This window comes from Perognathus longimembris, chromosome 2 (genome assembly GCF_023159225.1).
Source record: "Perognathus longimembris pacificus isolate PPM17 chromosome 2, ASM2315922v1, whole genome shotgun sequence".
NCBI classification, from domain to species: Eukaryota; Metazoa; Chordata; class Mammalia; order Rodentia; family Heteromyidae; genus Perognathus; species Perognathus longimembris.
The window spans coordinates 1,214,914-1,235,684 of NC_063162.1; the positions used below are offsets into that span (position 1 = coordinate 1,214,914).

Sequence of the window (20,771 nt, forward strand, 5' to 3'; positions counted from 1 at the left end):
CCCACTCCTAGTGGAGCTCCTTCCTCTGCTGCTCTGCTCTGCTGCTGTTCCCGGGGCCTCTTCAGTGCTTCACAGAGCAACAAAAAGCAAAAGAAGCCTCGCCCAAGTCAGAACTGACTCAGCTCCCACCCAATGCAACAAAGAACACAGAGTTGACAAATGCTAGGGGCAGCCTGGACAGAGATCAGCAGGTAACTGAACAATCAAACCAGCTGTTGCCTAGTTGGATCAACTAGTGTCCCATGCTTGGATTTTTGCCCCCCCCCACCCCAGGCTACGGGGTGAACGTGAGAGACAAAGCCTAGGGACTGTTGCCATAGAGGCTTACAGGGTTTCCTCCAGGAGATCAGACTACACACCCCTGACTGCCCCGAAGGCTTGCATTGGTGGGCACAGCAGAAGCAAGGAGCCCTGAGGTGTGGTGGCAAGGGCTGGCCAGTAGATGACCTGGATAGACCCAGAGACTACAGTTCAACAGCGGGCATGGAGTATTTCCCACACAGTGCCTCAGTGCCCCGCTGAGTGCTCCCACTCCTGTAGGAGCCAGACGGCTCTCCCACAACAGGCACGCTCACCCTAGGTCTCAGGGAAACACATGTTCAAGCATGACGCCTAGCATGCCCCTAGTGACAGCAGGAAACCCAGGAGTCAAATGGGTAAGAATTAGGCTTAAATGTAACTTTTAGCCAGGTGCCATTGGCTCATGATTGTAATTGTAGCTAATCAAGAGGCTGAGATCCGAGGACCATGGTTCAAAATCATTCTGAGGAGGAAAGTCCATGAGACTCTTATCTCATATTAACTGCCCAAAAGCCGAAAGTGGAACTGTGGTTCAAGTGGTAGAGCACTGTCTGAAAAAGATAATGGACAGCACCTAGAACCCAAGGTCAAGCCCCAGTAATGGCACAAATAAAAAGAAAAGAAAAAATATTCAAACGTATGAATGACAAGTGAGTCACTGAAGAAATTGGGGTGGGGGAATCATAAAGTTCCTGAAATCTTATGAAAATGAAAACACAACCTACCTTTGAGTTACAATGAGGTAGTGCTAGGGGGAAAATGTATAACTATGGGTTCTTATATGAAACAGAGAGCTCTGAAATAGCCTAATGATAAACATCAAACTTTCTAGAACAACAGGAACAAGCCAAACCCCCAAATTAGCAGACAGGAAGAAATAATAAATATTAGAGCAGAAATTAATAAAATGGAGACAAACAAACTATACAATGAATCAATGAAACAAAATGTTGGTTCTTAAAAAAAAATTATATTAATAAGTCCCTAGCCAATCAGACCAAAAGGAAAGAAGAGACTCAAATGAATAAATTAGAAATGAAAAGAAAGATCACAACAAACGCATGCCAGTAAAATCCAAAGGATCATGAGGGAGTCCTTGGAAAACCAATTCACAGAAACACTGGAATATAGGAGAAATGGATAAATTTCTAGAGCAAGTTGACCTACCAAAACAGAACCAAGAGGACATAAACCACTTAAACAGATCTATAATAAGCAATGAGACTGAAATGTAAGAAAGATTCTCCCAGGGCTGGGAATATGGCCTAGTGGTAGAGTGTTTGCCTCATATACATGAAGCCCTGGGTTCCATTCCTCAACACCACATATGTAGAAAAGGCCAGAAGTGGCGCTGTGGCTCAAGTGGCAGAGTGCTATCCTTGAGCAAAAAGAAGCCAAGGACAGGGCCAAAAAAAAAGATTCTCCCAACCAAGTAGACTCCAGAACTTGAATTCAATCAGCCTTTCAAAGAAGAATTAATAGCAATATACCTCAGACTCCTCTGTGAAATAGAAAGGACACTACCAGACTCATTCTATGAAATAAAACAGAGACACAACAACAAAAAGAGAATGAATTGTATACCAATCTCTTTGGTGAACATTGGTGTAAACATTCTCAATAAAATTCTTATAAACAGGATTCAAGTTGGTTTCATCCTAGGAATGCAAGGACAGCTTAACACATAAAAATCAGTAAGTGCAGTACATCACACAAACAGGACCAGGCAAGAGCGCTTGCCTCCTACACATGAAGCTCTCGGTTTGATTCCCCAGCACCACATATATGGAAAATGGCCAGAAGTGGCGCTGTGGCTCAGGTGGCAGAGTGCTAGCCTTGAGCGGGAAGAAGCCAGGGATGGTGCTCAGGCCCTGAGTCCAAGGCCCAGGACTGGCCAAAAAAAAAAAAAAAAAAAGAAAGAAAGAAAAAGAAAAGCTCTGAAAAAGTAGAAATATAAGGAACTGCCTGAAGTTAATGAAGACTGTGTAAGATGAATCTACAGCCAACACAATATTCAATGAAGGAACACTGAAAAGTTTTCCCTAAAGTCAGGAAGAAAGCACGGTCTTCACTCCCACTCTTATCCAACATGGTAGTAGAATTCCTAGCCAGGGCCATAAGGCAGGAGAAAGAGGAGGAAGTCAATTAGAGAAGTAGTCAAATTATTCCTACCTGCAGATGGTAAAATTCTACATTTAACAGATCCTAGACCCCACCCAATAAACTTCTAGAAATAGTAGATACCATTGAAAACATAGCAGAACTCATAATCAACACTAAAAGTCAGTAACTTTTCTATATATCAATAACAAACCAAATGAGAAAGAAAGCAGCAAAAACAACCCTGCTCATAGCCTTAAAAGCAATAAGATAAGCCAGGTGCTGGTGGCTCGTGCCTGTAATCCTAGCTACTCTGGAGGCTAAGATCTGAGGATTGACGTTTGAAGCCAGCCTTGGCAGGAAAGTCCATGAGGCTCTGTCTTAATCTACAAAAAAAAAAAAAAAAAGGCGGGGGGGGGGGGGGGCTGGGAATATGGCCTAGTGATAGAGTGCTTGCCTCGCACACGTGGTTTGATTCCTCAGCACTACGTATGCAGAAAAGGCCAAAAGTAGCACTGTGGCTCAAGTGGTAGAGTGCTATCCTTAAGCAAAAAGAAGCCAGGGACAGTGCCCAGGCCTTGCGTTCAAGCCCCAGGACTGGCAAACAACAACCAAAAAAAAAAAAAGCCAGAAAAGGTGCTGTGGCTCCAAGTGGTAGAACTCTAGCCTTGAGCCCAAAAACTCAGGGACAGTGCTCAGGCCTTGAATTCAAGCCCCAGGACCGGCAAAAACAAAACAAAACCAGGCTCTGTTTTTTTAGGGGGAGGTACTAGCAGGAGGAGGGAGGGCTAATGGAGAGAGGGAATTAGAGTGAAGTTGGCTGAAAGGGAGAGAGGTTTAGTGCTGCATTATGGAGATGTCACATCTAGCCCACCCTTTGCAATTAAAAATGAAAAATTGAATGACAGAGTAAAAACTGGCTCTGTTGGGGTATCAGTGGGAGGAGAAACATTAATGAGGGGGTTGAATTAATATGGTTGGAATATGGTTTGTTTGCATGTTTAAGAATAGTCCAATGAAACCTGTTGAGTTGTTTCAAGAAGGGGAAAGAAACGAGGGAGAGAGATGGAGATGAGTCTGACCAGGATATTGTGTGCAGGTACAGAAATGTCAAAACGAAACCCTCCTTGTGCAACTAATGGACTCTAGTAGAAAAATCTTGAAAATAACTAAATAACGGGTATCGCGGGCACAACCGTCACCCCAGCACTGGGAGGCTGAGGCAGAGGATTTGGTTTCCCACCCAATCCTGGGTAATACAGAAAGACCTGTCTCAACAAATCTCAATAAACATACGAATAAATGACACTTACCATAGGACCCAGAAACCCTACTGCATGTAGACTCTCGAAAGTAAATGCCAAGTCTCGACAGGCACGTGCGCAGTGACGGTCACAGTAGCAGTTCTGCAGTAGCTAAAGGGTGTTCCCTGGGACCGCAGGGGAAATGGAGGAGGGACAGATGGCCTGTCTGTACAAGCAAGAGCTGCTCAGCCTTGTGAGGAAAGACGTGTGGACACGAGGAACCACAGCAGCCCTCTGGAGGAGCCGTATGTGGCGAGTCAACGTGTCAGGCCCCAGGAGTGGCCAGACCACAGTGGAGTGGCGGGTGGCAAGGCTGGCAGAAGGATATGGAGTTGGCTGGCCGAGAGGCTGGGAGTTTGCTTTTAATGGAGGCAAAGTTGAAGTTTTGTAAAAAGGAAGGGTCTGGCAGTGTTTCACAAAAGCATGATAGTACTTGCTACCACTGAACCATAGACTCAAAAGATGGCTAAGGCGACACATTTGCTTTCTGGTGGCACTGGAGCTTAAACCCAGACCTTGTGCTTGCTAGACAGACACTCTTCCACTTGACCCACTCCCCTGCCCCCTTGGCTTCAGTTACCTTTTTTCCAATAGGGTCTTAAATCCCTTCCCCTTCCCCTCGCTGCTGGCCTGGACCAAGACCTGCCTATTTATACTTCCTGCATGCTACCACACCTGGCTTCTTGGAGGAGATGGGGTCTTTTTTTTGGCCAGTCCTGGGCTTTGGACTCAGGGCCTGAGCACTGTCCCTGGCTTGTTTTTTTTGCTCAAGGCTAGCACTCTGCCACTTGAGCCACAGCACCACTTCTGGCCATTTTCTATATATGTGGTGCTGGGGAATTGAACCTAGGACCTCCTGTATACGAGACGAGCACTCTTGCCACTAGGCCATATCCCCAGCCTGAGATGGGGGTCTTAACTTTTTTTGTCCAACTGGTCTTGAACTTTGTTCCTCCCAATCTCAGCCTCCTACATAAGTAGCTTAGATTACAAGGATGCACTGCCACAGCTGGCCATGCAAGTTTTATATTATGTGCATTTCACCACAAATTTAACAAAAACAAAACATAGCTTACAAAGCCATCTCTAACCTTTCTGAGCTCATCTTCCTACAGAGTCTAGCTGCTCCTGGGGACAGCAGTGCCTTCTCTGTGCCCCTGGGGAGGGCGTCACTGATCCTGCTAGGTGATTTCTAGGAGGCCCGGGAGGCCCTGTCCCTGCCCCTCTCAGACAGACTGAGGCCCAGGTCAAAATCAAGGGTAGGCAAGAGAGAGAAGAGGGAAATACCTTGAATCTCATGGCTCAAAAAGAAAAATCTTTTCCCTTGGGTTTGCTTTCTGGCTTTTCCCCACTTCCTTATTCTCCCCCAATGATTTTATTTCAAACTTGGGAGCAAAATGACCCAGGAGAAATCCACTCCACGCAGAAGCCCAGGTGGGGCAGAGCAGTCAGGACTCAAGGCCTTGGGGCTCTGCCCCCGAGGCTTCTCCTTCCTGGGCTTTCAGCGGGTCACAAAGAGCCCCTCTCCTTCCCTAAGCTTCCTGGGCAGTCTCTGATCCGTCATCCGACCCCTGGGTGCCAAAGTGACCTTGCACCTGCCACCTTTCCACCAAAGCTATGCATGGGGTGACAGAGTGCACCCTCTCACGGCTCCACCTCAGCATTTTGCCGCAAGAACCCCAACAAAGCACAGCCTGAAGGAAAGAAGACAGAGTCTTGTGTGTGCTACACTAAATACACAATGCAAAGGATTCATGCAACACAAAGGGAAAACACAGGCGAGTGGCACTGTCTCCCGAGGGGAAACTCGGCCACGCTAGGACACAAGCCACCATGGAGAAGACATGCTCAGCGCCGGCCAGGGGCCATGGCACCCAGCAGCTCTTGGCGCAATTCTTCTTCTTAATGCTACTATCAGAATGGCCCCTTGGGAGCTGGGGATGCTGAGGAACCAATCCCGGGGTGCTGGCAGGCTTGGTGCAGGGAAAGCCACACGGTCCCCAGCAGCAGCCCTTCCACAGCCCTGGCTCCTGGGGCCTGCAACTCCAGCCAGAACGGTTAGGGGAGATGGGGGTGGCGGGAGGCCACCCAGGCTCACCGCCGAGGGGCAAAGGAGGAAGGAAGCCCAGCAGGGACTGGGCACCGTAGCACTCGCTTTCCTTGGAGAACCAGGCCCAGCAGCAGCCACACCTGCTCCCCAGGCTCCTCACCCTTCCCGGGGATGCTTCACCCCGAGCCCGGCTGGGCCACTGAGCCTCCATGCAGCTTCCGTCCAGCTCCACCTGCTCCTAGACAACCTGGGGCTATGAAATGTGTCCACGGGATCTGCAGAGATGGGCAGGCACAGGTGCAGCACAATCCGGTCTCCCCAAATCTTAACACCCAGAGGAAGTGCCTGACAAGATGGGCATGTGGCCAGCAGAGAGCTCACACCCAGCCTCGGGTCTAGGCCTGTCCCTGAGGTGAGACGGCCGCTCCCAAACACAGCCCTCCACCCCTGTGGGTGTCCTTCCACCTGTCCCTCCCACTGCCCTGCCAATGGCCCTCCCCACTCCCACTCCTTCCCTCTCCCACCTCCTGACCCCGGAACACACTCCTGCCATGCCAGGTGACCCATCGGAAAGCCCTAACACGAACTAGGCCAAGAGAGCTCGGCAACAATCACTCAAAGAAATGTGGGAATACTACTTGACCTTGGAAAAGAAGGAAATTGTCAATTATAACAACATGATTCCAGTTTGAGGGCACTGTAGACACTGTAGACAAGAAGCACCTAATTCCAGTTACATGAAATATCTGAAATAGTTAAACCATACATTAGTAAGACTGAAATGCTAGGCAGTACACTGGAATAGCCAGCACTAGGAGAGGGGGAGGGATGGAAAGTATCACAAAGTGTCACAATGTTTCCATGGAGAAGAATAAGCCCTGGACCTCGGCTGTACAACATCACAACATCGGGACTACCGTTGTTCATCACCTGTAATTGACACTGGATGTCTTATAAACATAAAATTGAAGAGGATGGGTCTCCTGGCAAGTATTCTTACCTGCCAGAATAAAACACAAGAAAGAAAAAAGCCCATCCTGGGTTGTTCCTGGTGATAAAGGTGATAGAGGCTGAGATGTAAGATGAAGGAGTAAAGCCAGACCTCCGCACCTCAACACAACAGGGCCAGGCACCAACCAACGTTTATCATCAGTATTTCCTCTTTCTCATCTTTATTTTAAAGCAACAACCATTTTTATTGTTATGTCCCTGTTCACAACCTTCTTGCAAATAGCATAAACACAAGCATTTGGTACCCAAATCTCAGTCCCTAGATCTGTGACCAGCTGCGGCCCAGAAAAGGACCACCAGCTTCCCACGGCATGGAAACGGGGCTACAGAGACAGGAGTGTGACAAACCGGGTGGCATGGGGCTGGGAATACGACCTAGTGGTAAAGTGCTCGCCTCCTATATACATGAAGACCTGGGTTCGATTCCTCAGCACCACATATATAGGAAAAAGCCGGAAGTGGCGCTGTGGCTCCAGTGGTAGAGTGCTAGCCTTGAGCAAAAAGAAGCCAGGGACAGTGCTCAGGCCCTGAGTCCACGCCTCAGGACTGGCAACAAAAACAAAACAAACCCGGTGGCACTGGACAGACCCCAAGGCCCTCTTCTCTTCTCCTTTCCAGGCAAGCTTTAAATGGTGGCAACAACACAGACAAATGAATGCGGGGATCTCCGGGTGGATGTTTGCAGTACAAACAACACCTTGCAACCTGCGTTTACACACTTCAATTTGCTTGACAATCCTATCTAAAACTGTATTTTTAGTCAACTCCCCACTGAAACTCACTGGAAAACTCCCTTCTCCCCGGTCAGACTCTTTCTGTCCAAAGTCGGTGAGCCCTGGGAGGCAGTGGGGTCTGGAGCCCTGCACTGGCTTCTAAGGCGGGGATGACTGCGCCCAGCTCCAGCCGAACCTCAGAGCGCGCCCAGGCTCCGGAGCCCCAGGGAAGGGGGAAGAGGAGAAGGAGGGGAGAAGAGGGAGAGGAACGAGGGAAAGGTGGGAGGGACCCAGGCTTGGCCCCTCGGCTTTGGAAAGCTCCTCTCCGGGCCCAGTCCTGCTCCACTGCCCCGCCAAGGCTCCTAGTGGAAGGACCAGGCGGCAACCCCGCTCACCTGCCGTGACCCCGGGGCGTGCACCCTGCCGGCCGCTGTCCAAAGGAGCCCGCATTCCCAGCCTCGGAGCGGGCCTGAGAAGGGGAGAGGCGCTGGGAAGGTCTGCGTCCCTCCCCTCACCCCAGGCCTGGCAGAGGGAGGCACCGCGGAGCGGCTCCAGGGGGGAGGGGGGAGCGGGGAGCCAGGCCTGTGGCCCGCGCCCGTGACCCGCGAACGCGGACACCGAGTGTACGCGGACGGACGCAGCCCACCCGCCGGGAACTCCGGAGCCAGGTGCGCGCCCGCCCGGGCTCCGTTACGCGGCAGCTTTACGGCAGAGGCAGGGCCCACGCGAACGGCAGGTTCCCCGCCACTGTCCAGGCCCGCGCCCGCCTCCCGGTCACCGCCCGGATCCCCGCGTCATCGGCCCCCCGCGGCTACGCGGCCCTCCCTGGAAAGGGAGCTCGCGAATGGCAGCCAGACCCCCACAAACGTGGCCCGCCACCGAGACTCACACGCCCGCGCCGGCCCGGCGGCGCCTCGCGGGAGGCTCCGGACGAGTCGCGGCGGCGGTGCGGCACCTGCGCGGCCCCACCCTGCGCGGCGTCACCGCCACCGCCCGCGCCGAGGCCTGCGCGGGGCCGCGGCTCCGCACAGCCCGGAAACGCCGCCGCCGGGGGCCCGGAGACTCGCCCGGCGGGGCCGGGAGGACCCCACCGGGGCCCCCTCTGGGCCGGTGCGCCCGGCCGCAGGACCCCCGGCCTGCGGGACGCCGCCCCGCCGCGGCCGCCACCCGGCTCGCGGGCCCGGATCGGCGAGCCCCGGGCACCCCATCCCCGCCACCCTCAGGCTCTGCCGAGCCAGACCCCCCCCCCCACCCCATCCTGGCCACCACCGGGCTGCGCCGCCCCGTCTCCGCCATTCTTGGGTCCCGCCAGCCGCTCGCGCAGGGCCCCCGGGAGCCCCGGACGCTCCGCGCCGGGCGCCGGCAGAGCGCCGAGAACCGGGCCCGGCCGGGCCGCGGGGCGCGCGGGGTCCCGGGCTCGGAGGGCAGCTGCTCACCGAGGCTCCCCGCGAGCCGGCTCCGGGCGGCGCGGGCTCCGAGGCGGCGGCGCCCGACGGCCCCGCTCAGCCATTGCGGTGGCGCTGCGGCGGGCGGGGGGCGCGCGTCACCGCGGCGGGCGCCCCGAAACGCGTCCCTCCCGCCCGGCGCGGGCTCCGAGACACCCGCCCCGGCCCCCCGGAGGGCTCGACTCGTTCCTGCGAGGAGCAGCTTCCCAGTCCACCCGAAACCAAGATGCTGGAAATCGCGAGCGCCGCCGGACGCGCGCGGAGCCCGGCGAGGGGGAGAGGCCCGCCCGCCCGCGCGCCCCGGGGCCACGGCCCGCCCGCATTACGCACCGCGTTCCGCGCCGGAGGCGGCAGCCCGGGGCGGCGCCGGGCGGCTGCACGTGCGGGCCCCGACCTTTAATTCCTGGCTTCCCATCTCCGCCCGGCACGCAGCCGTCCCCGCCCCGCCGGGACCGAGCCGCTTTCCGCGCCGTGCGGGGAGCGAGTCAAGTCAGTTCCGGTTCAGATCCACAGTTCCGTCCGTCCCGGGCGCTCGGCGGGCTCCTCGGCCGGGTGGGAAGGAGGCCCGCGGCACCCGCCCCCGCCCCCGCCCCCCCGGACCCCTCCGGCACTGGCCCGGAGCGCGGCTGGGGACTTGGGCGAGGATGCGGGTGGGTCGCGGGCAGGCGCAGCTGTTGGGGAAGCCGCACACCTGGGCCTCCTTAGCCCTAACCCTAAACACCTGTTCCTCCAGGCCCCTGCGGCCAGCGTGGCGCGTGGACCCGGACAGCTCCCCTCCCGAGTGGGGCCGAGGATTTCCGTGACGTCCAGGGGCGATTGTGCTTCCCACTGTCCACAGTGGACCCCTGGCCCCAATTCCAGCCGCGCCCCCAGAGCCGCGCGCACCGGGGTCTCCTCACCAGCTTCTGCTGAAATCCCGCGAAGCCGCTGCCTGGGAGAGGAGACGAGGTGGCGGGGGGCCGGGGGGGGGGGGGGAGACGGCCCCCATCACCGGGGGAACTGGCACATGCAGGGGTCAGATTTGGACCAGTATGCTGGAGGACAATCTTGAGTTGCTTCTTGGCTAATAAGATAAAATAAATATCACACGACAGAGGGACTCAAGCCGCAGGAATTTGTTCTGGAGACTGCAAGACCTCAAGCAAGGGCAAGGTGCTGGTGGGGTCGGGGCTCGGGGCCTCTCCTCGGTGTTCTCCATCCATCTTCCCCAGTGTGTGTGCTGGAGTCTCTTCTCATCAGGACAGCAGTCCGATTGGATCAGGGACCTCCCGTTGTGTCGCATGTACACTTACTTGCCTCCTTAGCGGCCTGCTGCCAAGGTCACACCAAGGACGGGACCTCAATTCCCTCCAGGGGGACTGTCCCACGGCAGCCTCCACCTGCGAGAGGGAGCCCTGCTGGCGGTGCCCTCCGCGGTGGCCCAGCGGACCCGATGCCACCAGGTAAGGACCGGCACTCGGGCCCCGTGGTCTCTGAGTCAGTGATGGGTGGAATACGCATTCACCCAGAACCTCTCAAGAGCCAGAAGCAACTTCTCAGAGGTTATTTGTAGCTGAAGAACCCAACAAATCTTAACTGTGGTTTGCCTATCGAGGTTTGCAATACAACTGTTTTGTTTTGCTTTTAAGATAGGCTCTTGCTCACTCTGTAACCCAGGCCGGCCTGGAACTTATGTAGTCCAGGCTGGCCTTGAATTCAAGAGTCTCCCCAGTGCTGGGATGACAGGTGCATACCTAGATAGATAGCTGACTTTTCTTTTTACTTCAGTGCTGGGGCTTGAACCTGGGAGCTCATGCATCATTCTCAGCTTCTCCAGACTCACGGATCCCCGGGGCAGAGGAAGCAAGTTACTGTGATGCTTCATCTGCCCAGTGCAGCTACGTCTGCCAACAGCACTTCTGCCCTGTGCTTCGCTCAGACTCACCCGGCAAAGGGAGAGGAATGCTCACCTGCCTTCTGTGTATGCTGGGGCGACTCCCGCAGAGGCCCGCAATGGGGTTCCAGTGGTGAAGGGACACGCGACGGTGTGCTGCCTTGCACTCACTTTGGGGGCCTCACGACCTGTCCAGTCCTTGCAGCCGCTCGGACCGTGCCCACGTCTTCCACCAGCCTCTGGCACGCGTAGGTCTTGACCCGGGCATCTGGCTCCCGCTGCTTCCTGCTCTGGCGTCTCGGAGGTGGCACAGTTCCGTCACATCTGGCCAGCAGGACGCAGCATGGTTGGTGCCATTTCTTCTGGACTACATGATGACGCAGAACAGAGTTCAGGGACTGCTGGATCAAGAATACAACGACATCAGTCACCTGCAGGTGACAGCCAACTCATTGTTGTTCTGAGTCAGGTGGTGCAGAAACAAGGTGCGTTTGCTGGGTCTGTGGCCAAAGACAACACTTCCAGCAAGTGGGCCACGTCCATAATACCACTGCAGTGGGGGCCAACATCTGATGACACTCAGGGTCACCCCTGTCCCTCCCCACCTCTGATGACACACTGGGTCACCCCTGTCATCACCCCACCCCACCTCTGATGATGCTCGGGGTCACCCCTGCCCCGGCAACCCACCTCTGATGACACTCGGGGTCACCCCTGTCCCCCCCAGCTCTGATGATGCTCAGGGTCACCCCTGTCCTCACCCCACCTCTGATGACACTTGGGGTCACCCCTGTCCTGCCCCGATGACACTCGGGGTCACCCCTCTCATCACCCCACGTCTGATGATGCTCAGGGTCACCCCTGTATCCCCCCACCTCTGATGACACTCGGGGTCACCCCTGTATCCCCCCACCTCTGATGACACTCGGAGTCACCCCTGTCCTCACCCCCAACTCTGATGCTCAGGTTCACCCCTGTCCTCACCCCACCCCACCTCTGATAACACTTGGGGTCACCCCTGTCCCCCCCCCGATGACACTCGGGGTCACCCCTGTCCTCACCCCCACCTCTGATGATGCTCGGGGTCACCCCTGTCCTCACCCCACCTCTGATGACGCTCGGGGTCACCCCTGTCCTCACCCCCACCTCTCATGACACTTGGGGTCACACCTGTCCTCACCCCACCTCTGATGATACTCAGGGTCACCCCTGTCCTCACCCCACCTCTGATGACACTCGGGGTCACCCCTGTCCCGCCACACCTCTGATGACACTCGGGGTCACCCCTGTCCCGCCACACCTCTGATGACACTCAGGGTCATCCCTGTCCCCCCCAACCCTGATGACACTCGGGGTCACCCCTGTCCTCACCCCACCTCTGATGATGCTCGGAGTCACCCCTGTCCCAGCCACTTTTTTTTTTATTAATTGGACATAAATTTTTTTACAAGGTGTTGTGCAAAGAGGGTGCAGTTACATAGTAGGGCAGTGTGTACATTTCTTGTGATATCTTACAACCTGTTTTTCCATCCCTTGTCTAGGTCAGGTTGACATATATGCAATATACAATATATCAAGAACATATACAGTGTTCACAGACTTGGTCTCTACTGTCTCTCCGTCTCCCTTTGTTAACAGTCATATATCAGGGAGATCATGCCCCTTTGTTTTCTGTGTTCTAGGATTGTCTCACTCAACATTATTTGTTCGAGTTCTGTCCATTTCCCTGCGAATAACAGTATTTCACCATTCCTAATCGCTATGTAGTATTCCATTGTGTATAAGTACCATATTTTTTGGCTCCATTCGTCTGTGGAGGGGCATCTGGGTTGTTTCCATATTTTAGCTATTGTGAATTGTGCCGCGATAAACATGGAAGTACAAATGCCTTTTTGATATCTTGGATTTTGCTGTTTAGGATAGATGCCTAGGAGTGGTATGGCTGGGTCATAGGGTAGGTCTATATTGAGCTTTTTGAGAAACCTCCATACTGTTCTCCAAAGTGGTTGTACTGATTTGCACTCCTACCAACAATGGAGAAGGGTTCCTCTTTCCCCGCACCCCCTCCAGCATTTGTTGTTGCCTGAGTTCAGAGTATAGGCCATTCTAACTGGGGTGAGGTGGTATCTCAGGGTTGTTTTTATTTGCATTTCCTTTACTACCAGGCATGTTGAGCATTTCCTCATGTGTTTCTTTGCCATTTTTATATCTTCTCTTGTGAAGTCTCTCTTTAGCTCTTTTGCCCATTTCCTAATAGGTTTATTGGGCTTGGAGGGGCTTAGTTTTTTGAGTTCTCTGTAGATGACAGATATCAGGCCTTTGTCTGTTGCTGTGCCCAGCCACTTCTGATGACACTCGGGGTCACCCCTGTCCTCACCCCTACCTCTCATGACACTTGGGGTCACACCTGTCCTCACCCCACCTGATGATACTCGGGGTCACCCCTGTCCTCACCCCACCTCTGATGACACTCGGGGTCACCCCTGTCCCAGCCACCTCTGATGACACTCGGGGTCACCCTGTCCTCACCCCACCTCTGATGACACTCGGGGTCACCCCTGTCCTCACCCCAACTCTGATGATGCTCGGGGTCACCCCTGTCCTCAGCCCACCTCTGATGACACTCAGGGTCACCCCTGTCCCCCACGACCTCTGATGATGCTCAGGGTCACACCTGTCCCCCCACACCTCTGATGACACTCAGGGTCACCCCTGTCCCAGCCACCTCTGATGACACTCGGGGTCACCCCTGTCCTCACCCCACCTCTGATGATGTCCGGGGTCACCCCGGTCCCTGCCACCATCAACATCTGTTCCCCTCCCAGGCGGGTGAGGGGTTAACTAAGTCACCTGCCCAAGGTCAAGGTTGGATGCCGCCTCAGCTCTGGGTTCCCTCCCGGGACACAGTAGTGCCTTAGGCTGTGCTTGGGGGCGTGGGCCACAGGACTCCCTCACCCTTCCCCCAGGTGACCCACCCCACCGAGAGGGAGCCAGGCCAGACTTGAGCAAATGCTCAGTGTGTTCCTCCAGTGTCCGCAGGGGAGGGAGCAGCACGGGGTGGATGAGCAGACCCAGGCTCTGCACGCCGGGCAGAGCGCAGCTCCCTTCAACCTGCGGAGCTCACGGTGTCAGCCCGACTCTCACCACCTCCGGTCCAGGCAGCCGCGTGGCCGTCGGAAGGCCCACGTCTCAGTCCGTCGTCCCGGCTGCCCTGCCTTCCCAGGAGCCAGAAAGCGGCAGCCGCGTTGCTTTGGGCAGGGAGTGGACACTGGACCTCTGCCCCCGTGGAACCTCCGGCGGTACGCCCTGTCCTGGAGACTCCCGTGTCCCCGCAGCCCCAGAGCTTTCTAAGGACGGGACCGTCACCCCAGGGCCCCCATGCCCTGGAGGCCTCTGTGCCCTCCGGAGGGGAGATGGGCTCATCCATCCCTCCATTGTCCCGCCTCCCCGCGCCCTTTGTGTGCCCGATTCACAGGGGAATGGCTTGGGTGTCAACCTAAGTGACCTCTGAGTTCAAGTTTCACTTCACCAAACAGCCAGGAAACAAACCTCTTGACGGCTGAGGCTGGCACGGAATCCAATCTCCGCTTACTCCAGGAAACAGACTCAGAGTAAACCCAGTCCACACACACACACCTATGTGTTCAAATATGTTACACTGTTCCCTGCGCTGACTCGTGCAGAAGTAAAAGGGTTGATAAAGCAAATGTGGCGGGAGGTTACTGTGGAGCCTCTCGGTATTGCGCACTCTGGAGTGTGTTCCCTGCTCTTCTTGCCGTTCTCTGCAGTGTTCTGTTTTCTGTGGCTCCCTCACCTCCCAATCCTGCATTCTCCTCAGGGTTCCCAGAGTGATGGAGCCAGCGAGGTTCAGCCCTGTGAGCTATGCCAGCCCTGCATCAGCCCCGTCAGCCCTGTGGCAGCCCCGTGTCAGCCCCATGCGAGAGCTATGCCAGCCCTGCGTCAGCCCCGTGTCAGCCCTGCCCAGCCCGGTGTCAGCCCAGCTGCAGCCCCATGTCAGCCCTGTGTTAACCCTGTGTCAGCCCCGTGTCAGCCCTGTGTCAGCCCTGCGTCAGCCCCGTGCCAGCCCAGTGTCAGCCCTGCTCCAGCCCTGTGTCAGCCCCGTGTCAGCCCCGTGTCAGCCCTATGTCAGCCCCATGTCAGTCCTGCTCCAGCCCTGCTCCAGCCCTGTGTCAGCCCTGTGCCAGCCCTGCTCCAGCCCTGTGTCATCCCTGCTCCAGCCCTGCTCCAGCCCTGTGTCAGCCCTGTGCCAGCCCTGCCCCAGCCCTGTGTCTGCCTCATGTCAGTCCCATGTCAGCCCTGCTCCAGCCCTGTGTCAGCCCTGTGCCAGCCCTGTGTCCACCTCGTGTCAGCCCCATGTCAGCCCTGCTCCAGCCCTGTGTCAGCCCTGCCCAGCCCCGTGTCAGCCTGGCTGCAGCCCTGTGTCAGCCCCGTGTCAGTCCTGCTCCAGCCCTGTGTCAGCCCTGTGTCAGCCCTGCTCCAGCCCTGTGTCAGCCCTGTGTCAGCCTTGCTCCAGCCCTGCTTCAGCCCCATGTCAGCCCTCTCAGCCCCATGTCAGCCCTGTGTCAGACCTGCTCCAGCCCTGTGCCAGCAATGTGTCAGCCCTGTGCCAGCAATGTGTCAGCCCTGCTCCAGCCCTGTGTCAGCCACGTGTCAACCCTGTGCCAGCCCTGTGTCAGCCCTGTGCCAGCCCCGTGCCAGCCCCGTGTCAGCACCGTGTCAGCCCTGTGTCAGCCCTGTGTCAGCCCCGTGCCAGCCCTGTGTCAGCCCTGCTCCAGCCCTGTGTCAACCCTGTATCAGCCCCGTGTCAGCCCCATGTCAGCCCTGCTCCAGCCCTGTGTCACCCCTGTGCCAGCCCCGTGTCAGCTCCATGTCAGCTCTGTTCCAGCCCTATGTCAGCCCTGTGTCAGCCCTGCTCCAGCCCTATGTCAGCCCTGTGTCAGCCCTGTGTGCCCTGTGCCAGCCCTGTGTCAGCCTTGCTCCAGCCCTGCTCCAGCCCCATGTCAGCCCTCTCAGCCCCGTGTCAGCCCTGTGTCAGACCTGCTCCAGCCCTGTGCCAGCCATGTGTCAGCCCTGCTCCAGCCCCGTGTCAGCCCTGCTCCAGCCCTGTGTCAGCCCCGTGTCAACCCTGTGCCAGCCCTGTGTCAGCCCTGTGCCAGCCCTGCTCCAGCCCTGTGTCAGCCCCGTGTCATCCCTGTGCCAGCCCTGTGCCAGCCCCGTGTCAGCCCCGTGTCAGCCCCGTGCCAGCCCCATGTCAGCCCTGCTCCAGCCCTGTGTCAGCCCTGTGTCAGCCCTGCTCCAGCCCTGTGTCATCCCTGCTCCAGCCCTGCTCCAGCCCTGTGTCTGCCCTGTGCCAGCCCTGCTCCAGCCCTGTGTCTGCCTTGTGTCAGCCCCATGTCAGCCCTGCTCCAGCCCTGTGTCAGCCCTGTGTCACAATCCTTGCAATTACAGCACCTCAAGAAATTAGAAAACAAAATCAAAATGTCAGGAGTAAAGCTCAGTGCTGGTGGCTCACACCTGAGATCTGAGGATCACAGTTCAAAGCCAGCCTGGGCAGGAAATTCTGTGCACCTTTTTTTTTTGTGCCAGTCCTGGGGCTTGAACTCAGGGCCTGAGCACTGTCCCTGAGCTCTTTGTTCAAGGCTAGCACTCTACCACTTGAGCTACAGCACCACTTCCAGCCTTTTCTGTTTATGTGGCGCTGAGGAATTGAACCCAGGGCTTCATGCATGCTAGGCAAGCGCTCTACCACTAAGCCACATTCCCAGCCCCTGTGAAACTCTTATCTCCAATAAATTACCAAAAAAGCCAGAAGTCAACCTGTCGCTTCAGTGGAGTGCTAGCCTTGAGTAGCAGATGCTCAGGGATCATGCCCAGGCCCCGAGTTCAAGCCCTAGGACCAGCAAAGAAACAAAACCAAAAACCAAGCAAGGGTATAAATATGAAGATTGTCTAGAGACATGACAAAATTTTGTGACATGAGATAATGTCAGTTCCATGTCTACAGCAACAAATAACCCAAAACAAACACAGTCCCTGGAGCCTAGGACATCAGCTTGTACAAGAGGAATGCCGAGATAAGCCCCCGCCAGGAAGGGCCGGCCAAGGCCCACAGCGCCACACCGGGGCTGAAGCTTTGCCCTCCTCTCTCCTTTGATGAACTGGTTGTGAAGCGGCCCTTCGGGGCCAGCCTGCTGGGAGCGAGGTCATGGCCCTAGTAACGAGGGCCCCTTATCCTGGGCTCTGGCACAATCTCCTTCCCGCCCCCTTTCTCCCCTCCCTCCCGCCTCTCCCCTTCCTGGCTTCCATGAGGTAAGAGCATCCTCCCACCATGCCTTTTCCTGCCTTGCCACAGGGCAAAAAGCAGGGGAGAACTGGCCAAGGACTGAAACCTCTGAGGCCAGCTGCGGGACTCACGACGCTTTTTTTTTCCGGTAAGTTCATTTCCCTCAGGTATTACTTTTGTCACCATGACAGAACACTAAGTGACCCATCTCTGGTCTGCAGGATAACTTCTTCCCGTGGCAGCTTAGCCCTGTGGATCCAAGAAGGACCACGCACTGCACCCAGGAATGACATGGGTAGTCTCCTAGGTTTTCTGTTTTTGCCACCTGTCCCTTGTAAACCTTCTTCCACAAGAGGAGAGAACAACTGTGTTCAGCTTAGCTAAATCATCTGGGTGGAATGGGTGTGGGGAAGTTCTTCTACCCCTATACATACCAAGACCCCTTAGATACTGGGACCCCTATAGATACTGGGATTCCTATAAGTATTGGGACCCTACAGATACTGGGTTTGAAAGCAGAGAACAAGAGAGTGCTTGCTAAATAACTCATGCTGGGCATGGTAGTGCATGTCTATAATCCCAGTTACTGGAGAGGTGGAGGCAGGGAGATAAAGTTCAAGGCCAGCCCAAGGAAAGAGAGTGAGACCTTCTCAAAAACAAAAAGGAAGGGCTGGGGGCGCGGCTCAAGTGGTAGAGTGCTTGACCCCGGGGGAGCCTTGAGGTCAACCCCCAGTGTGGCAAAAAGAAGAAAACGAGAAAGAAAATAAAAACCCTAAGTAACATTCACAAGCAAAGGGAATGGGCATCCATACATGAAAACGATCCCTGGGGCAGAGGACCTGCAGGTGTGGGCTCCTGGGAGGCATCGTCTCCTGGGGACGTGTGATCTCTTGCTTCTGATCACACCACACACATATACACGCACATACATACACACAAGGGCACAAGCACAAGAAAACCAAGTCTTTCCTACTATTGGCATTTTTTTCTATCTTTCCCTCACTGTCTTTGTTAGGGCCACACACACCTATAATCCCAGAACTCTGAGTGTAGACACAAGAGCATTGAGAATCAAGACCAGTCCTATCCAAAAACACAAGATCCTATCGAGAAAGCAAACTAAAATACCGGAGATATGGCTCCAATGTAGCAAGCGCAAGGCCCTGAGTTCCATGCCTGAATTAAAACAAAACAAAACAACAACAACAACAAAGGCAATCTAATAGAATTTCTATAAATAAAAAAATATAATCAAAATTTGAAAACCAGTGTAAGATTTAGTTATAGCAGATTAGCCACAATGAAAGAGAAAAGTAGCAAACCATAAACAAGTAGAAAATTTATGTAGAAAATAACCCACATATATAAGAGGTTAGAATCAGAAATAGAGGCTAAAAAGTATCTGTAACAGAAGAAATGAATGTGCACATGGATTTGATCTGTGTCCAGAGGAGGTAGTAGGCAGGTCAGAGGTGGTTAGAGCTGAGGAAGAGTGAACAGCTCAGACTTCGATCCAAAACTACCCAGCACACCAACGACCCGGAGCATCTCACCTGGAATCCGGCTCCACAGTGTCCACGCTGCCCTGGCCAGGAGACTGAGAGGAGCTGGGATTGTGTGACGAACATCCCGGCAGGCCAGGAAAATGGAAAGCAACCTCCGCAGATGAGTTGAAAATACAAAGCAGAAAGAAATGGAAATTCAGGGTGGAAAAATAGAGTACTGAACGTAAAGTCTCACAAGATGGGCGCACTAGCAGAGCAAGGAGCACAGAGAGAGGCGTGAACTTGAAGATGGGACAGTGGAAGTGGTCTGTTGGTACCTGGACTGGAGAAAGATCAGAGCACGGATGAGCCAGGGGTCCTGTAAGGGGCAGGCTGGCCAGTGCCCAGTGTCGTCAGATGTGACCTCTGTGTGTGTGTGTGCGCGCGTGTGTGCATGCACTCAACAGTCCAGGCCAAGAGGAAAGTGTGGCTAAGAACAAGTACTTGAAGAAAGAAATAATGGCTGTTTCCCACCAAATGTGACCACCAAGTTAAGAGAAAAGATCTTGAAAGTAGCTAGAGAGGAAGATACGCGCACTTAGGAGGTCAACCACATATTACTGTGCAAGACACTGGGGATGGGAGGACGTGGAAGGGCGTTCTTAAGCGTGAATGGAAAACAGACGTCAGGTTTTCACTTTTATTTTCCCATGCTGGGGATGGAAACCAGAGCCTCACAAAGAGTAGGCAAGTGCTCTACCTCTGAGCTACATCTCTGGAATTTTACATCCAGCAAAAATTCTCTTCGAGAACAAAAGTGAACTAACACATTCTCAAAAGAGAAAATGGAAGAGTTTGTGAGAGCTGTTTTTGTTTGCTTGTTTGTTTTGTAGAGGGGACACGCCACAGGAGGCAACTGGCTGACTCCAGCTAGAGCGGGGAGCCCTTCCTGAGCAGCAAGCACACCTTCTAAAGTTGACGGACAGAAATAGCTTGAAACGGAGTGGCCTATCCCCACACCCGGAAGCTGGCGAAGCTCTGTTACTGTGTAACGAAATAGACTTGAGGAAAAAGTGCATTTACAGAAATAAAGATGGCCACTTGTAATCAAGGGTCTAAGTCAGCAGGAAGATGTAGGAATTTTAAATGTAGGTGCACATCATAATGGAACTTGAAAACTAAGGAAGCAAGGCCAGGTGCTGGTGACTTACATCTCCAATCCTAGCTACTCAGGAGGCTGAGGTCTCAAAGATCTGGGTTTGAGGTCCAACCAGGCAAAAAAGCTCATCAGATCCCATCTCCAAAATAACCAGCAAAAAGCAGGGCTGGAGGTATGGTTCACGTGGTGGAGTGCCAGCCTACAAATATAAGGTTCTGAGTTCAAATTCCTCCTGTATGTGTGTGTATCTGAAGCAAAATAATGATTAGAAATTGGGTGTGATTGTGTGTGCCTCTAGTCTCGGGAGTTAGGAAGCTGTGGGAAGGAGGATCGGGAGTGGAGACCGGCCCGGGTAGCACAGGGAGACGTCATCCCAGCAACGTAAGTTACTGTGAGATGAATGGGTACGCAAGGCCCAGCATGGATTAGTTCTGAACAGCCACACCATTAGCAAACTTGATTCAACAGACATATGTAGCAAACACTTTCAATGACACAGTGGTTTCAAGCACCAGCAGGATTTGCAAAGATCAGTCATATTTTACACCAGTCTCAAAATTTCAAAGAACTAAAATCATGAAATCACACAGAGCATATTGTCTGACCATAATGCAATTAAGCAAACATCCAGTAACAAAGATAACTAGAATACAGCCGTACGCTTGCAAGTTAACAAATATGCTTCGACTAACCTATTTTGGTCCAAGAACAAACCATTCTCTATGTTAGAAAGTGTTTTTAAGTAAGCTTTGAGAGGACAGCAACCTTTGCACTGTGGGGATAGCGGGCTCGAGCCTATCGCCCTGAACATGAACAGTGGAACCGCAGAGGTCAGAACCCAGGAAAACAGCAGACCAGCCCGCATGGAGTCAGAGGAGACCAGGAGGTGATGAACTGGGACAGACACACGGAGGGGACAGCGGCCCTGCAACACAAGCCTCCGCATCGGTACAGTGAATCTGAGATGTTTCTTCATAGGAGGTTTTGTGCCAGTAAATTGGAGAATTTAAGTAATTGGACACATTTCT

General features: G+C 54.5%; 2 protein-coding genes across 6 annotated transcripts in view; one reads left to right on the plus strand and one right to left on the minus strand.

Annotated features, from left to right (window-relative positions):
* Positions 1-9,308, minus strand: part of Jakmip3 (Janus kinase and microtubule interacting protein 3) — a 71,458-nt gene extending 62,150 nt beyond the window's left edge. For all 5 annotated transcript variants that reach the window (XM_048338007.1, XM_048338011.1, XM_048338010.1 and 2 more), the window contains exon 1: positions 9,254-9,308. The gene's annotated coding sequence lies outside the window, so the exon portion shown is untranslated. The remainder of the gene's footprint in view (positions 1-9,253) is intronic.
* On the plus strand, positions 8,323-16,281 carry LOC125342495 (proline-rich protein 36-like). The gene is made up of 7 exons (XM_048334699.1): positions 8,323-9,412; positions 10,277-10,365; positions 11,033-11,233; positions 13,518-13,625; positions 13,836-14,095; positions 14,635-15,607; positions 15,703-16,281. The coding sequence occupies exons 1-7, from the start codon at positions 8,323-8,325 to the stop codon at positions 16,279-16,281; spliced, it is 3,300 nt and encodes a 1,099-aa protein (XP_048190656.1).
* The last annotated feature ends 4,490 nt before the right edge of the window (positions 16,282-20,771 follow it).